Raw genomic sequence first — 3,624 nt, 5'->3', positions numbered from 1 at the left:
CTTACGTTTCTTCTCTCGTAACGAAACTCGCGTGTTCGACAAACAGGACGTCGACTACAAATTGATCAATTCTTTTTCTTCGATAAAACACTGTGCGTTCTGAGTCAACGAAAATGGGAGCAAATGTGAAACATCGTAACGCCTACATTCAGCTCTTTTAGAGACCATGAAGCTCAGCTTCGGCTTTCAACGGACGCGTCCGACGAGAAAGGGCGTAAAAGTGACATAATATCATTTAGAATTTATATTATGCCGTTGATCCTCCGCCTCTGACGTTCTCCGCGCGGTCCAGCCTGCTCGCGTGCTAAAAGAAGCGGGTAAAATTTCGTTAAATGTTCGCCGAGAGCGTTCTATTCTCCGCATCGAGAGTAAAGCATCGTCGACGTTCCGCGTTATCGATGTTTTTCCATCGCGATCCAACGATGTTCACCCATTCGAGAATCACTTACTCGATTATGAAATCGAGCGTGCCATTAAAAATAGCATCGAGCCCGGCTTATCTGGAACTGCCAAAAATTGGACTATGCCATAATCGAATAAATCAGTTTATTTGCAAATTTCGTAGGATCTGCTCGAGATAATCTTATCGTAATGGATAGTAGGTCAGTGCTGGAGGTGTATATAAACTGCTGCTGAGCCACGGTAATTATCCATTCAGCCGAATAACCCACAGAAGCAACATGGTGAGTAGAGCAAAGAATGGACTGTATTTTCCACGATTTACATAGCTATAAAACTTGTATCGCTTACTTCGAAAATTTACTTCAATCATTACATTACATTACATTACATCACGCGATCATTTCCATAGAAAATCATCTCGAATCGAGTTACTTAGACTAAAAAACATTCTCTCTCGTACACAGATGAAACTCGTAGCAACAATCTTGGCCGTTGTGGCTCTGTCGAGCCCAATGAACGCCTACCATCTGCCACGCGCCGGAAACGGTGCTCTGGCCGACGAGCTCCAGACCTTCCTCGACGTGATACCCATCGACGAGATGGTCTCGATCCTCCTCGAATACGCATCCAACGACGCTGAATTCCAAAAAGTGCTCACCTACCTGCAGACCCCAGAGTTCAAGGGACTGGTCAGCGATCTCGAAGCTTTGCCTGAAGTACACGACCTGATGAACTACATACAGAAGGCTGGCGTCGACGTCTACTACCTGGTTAACGTGGCTAACAGGTACCTCGGCCTCAAGGAACTCACACCACAGTCCACCTTCAACACCTTGAAAATCACCGGTGGAATACGTGGATTCCTCGACGACATCAAGGCAATCTTCCCCTTGGAGAAGGTGCGGGCTCTGTACAGAGAGAAACTGGTTACATCCCATGTGTTCGCCGACTTCGTCGCTCAGTTGAAATCGCCCACTTTCCAGCGTATCATCAACTACCTGTGCGCCAACCCCAACTTCAACTCTCTGTTGGACAAGGCCAAGGCCAACGGCGTTGACGTAGTCGCTGTCAAGCAGTTATTGCAGACCATCCTTGGTCTCAATGTACCCTGCAAGGTCTAACTCTTCTACCACTCCTATCTTCTGTTCAATGTTAATTTAATTTCTTCGAATAAATCAGCATAACTGTAATATGTCGTTTATTCTTTACCTGGTGATCTTGCGTTCTTGGGAAATATTGAGTGGAAATTGTGTGGAAATGAATTATTTTTCATTGGATTCGCATTATTGATTCAGAGCCGTTGAGCTTCTATAGCGATGGTATTCGCAAGCTGTCAGAAAAATGGCGAAAGGTTATCAGTAGCAACTGAAATTATTTCGATAATTGATCCATTTTCGTTCTTTTTAACTAAAATTTTCATTGAACCTAAAAGCTGGAAAGAATTCAGTTTCAGTTGAAAAAGTGTATTCGGTTAAAAGATGTATTAAGACGGAGAAATAACTCGATTTATTTTTTAATTTTCGTGGATTTTGTTTAGAATGGTTCATACTATGGATGTTTAATTTAATTTAATTTAAGCTTAATAGGAAGTGTATTAGTTAGTTATTACTCTTTTACTATTCTTCGCTATCTCTTTTCTTTTTCTTACCGACAACTATTGCCTATGTCAGAATAATTACCGATCAACCGTGATTAGGAAATTTAGATTATTTCGTTACCCTGAGAATCGAGTCGGACTCGACATAAGAATTTTTGCCTTCAGATATCGCACTGAAATTTAACATTTTACGACTAACATTACACTCAAGTATTGAAATAAAGGCAAACTACACGGTATTGCTCGACGATGGCCAAACGAGTGCGGATTAACCGGAGCATTCGGACCGCAAAGGATTAAGGACAAGGTGGACCACGTCTCATGGAAGTCTTCGAAGCTTACAGCCAGTTCGTTATGTCTCGAAGCTAATTAACTTATCACAATCAGATAACGGGAGCGATCAGCCACTACTGAAATATAGGAAGTGGGATAAAAATTGCACCCTTGCTTTCTGTAGATCGTTATGGTACCGAAGACTGGTGAAAAGTATACTATAATCATCTTGAGGGTCTCTTTAAAAAGAAATTTCAATTGGTCCACTAACAAGAGAATAATTTAAGGTGATCGTGTTATGCGATTCACACTGTATAGCGTGGAAGACTAGAATTATATATTAATATTGTATCGTACTTTTAAGCAACGTTTTTAACCCTTTCGCGACTAGCGCCGGTTATATCCGGCATCCACTAAATCCTTCACACTGGCTGGCGCCGGTTATATCCGGCATCTACTAAGCGCGTCGCATTGGCTCGCGCCTCAACAACTCAAAGTGAAGATTTATTTGAAAATACAGAACAGGGCCTCAACAACATTCCTTTTATCCAATACATACTTAAGTCCTCTGCTGTTCCAACGAAATCCTCTAAGATTTTACACGGACACACTGGGAGCTCCAAAAACGCGAGACACTCTTAATGTGTATGGTGTGCGCTAATGGCACGACGACCCGAACGTTAATATATCTATATATTTTATAAAAACCTGAGTGACTTTATTTGAAATCCTCACCTTTACACCTTACCAAAGATAAGCACATTAATTATTTTTCTATATTAATTATGTGGTTCCAGAGCAAAGCACTAAGAACTATTGCTGCTGCTCCATGGTACATCATCTCAGATTCTCTACATAAAGATTTGGGCACACTTAATATCAAGCAACAAATAGGAAAATTCGCTACAGCACACAAGAAACGAATATCAAATCATCCCAACGAATCCGTCTAGGTTCTAGACCATACACCGCAACACAGAAGACTGAAAAGGAACAAGCCTACCGATTTGCAGAAGTAAAGAAAGGAACATCATATACAGGGTGTCCCGTAACTCCTCGAACACCCGGAAATGGGGGGTTGCTGGGGTGACTCTGAACAACTTTTTCCTTTACCAAAATGTTGTTTGAAGCTTCATTTTTGAATTATTAACGAAAAACACTGGCCAATCAGAGCGCGCGTAGAGCCCGCGCTCAGGGACGGAGAACAGAGGTTCATTCGCGCGCGATTCCGACTAATTGCAATCTTTTCAAAAATTTATACAAACGTGGGAATGACGGCAAAAAACCATTTCTCTAAGCCTTATAAAAATAGCGGTGCAAAGTCAAAATTTTTTGACAGCGATCGATAACCG

At 41.7% G+C, this 3,624-nt stretch overlaps 1 protein-coding gene across 1 annotated transcript in view; it reads left to right on the top strand.

The window, feature by feature from the left end:
* Window positions 1-669: 669 nt before the first annotated feature.
* LOC108570807 overlaps window positions 670-3,624 on the top strand; it is a 12,313-nt gene continuing 9,358 nt past the window's right edge. The window contains exons 1-4 of the mRNA XM_017932715.1: window positions 670-683; window positions 867-1,517; window positions 3,070-3,180; window positions 3,226-3,287. Coding sequence (XP_017788204.1) covers window positions 681-683; window positions 867-1,517; window positions 3,070-3,180; window positions 3,226-3,287 — 827 coding nt within the window. The 5' untranslated portion in view covers window positions 670-680. The remainder of the gene's footprint in view (window positions 684-866; window positions 1,518-3,069; window positions 3,181-3,225; window positions 3,288-3,624) is intronic.

The sequence above is a fragment of the Habropoda laboriosa genome, unplaced genomic scaffold, assembly GCF_001263275.1.
Source record: "Habropoda laboriosa isolate 0110345459 unplaced genomic scaffold, ASM126327v1 scaffold86, whole genome shotgun sequence".
NCBI lineage: Eukaryota > Metazoa > Arthropoda > Insecta > Hymenoptera > Apidae > Habropoda > Habropoda laboriosa.
The sequence above is the reverse complement of the archived record's forward strand: the minus strand, read 5'-3'. Positions and strand labels throughout refer to the sequence as shown.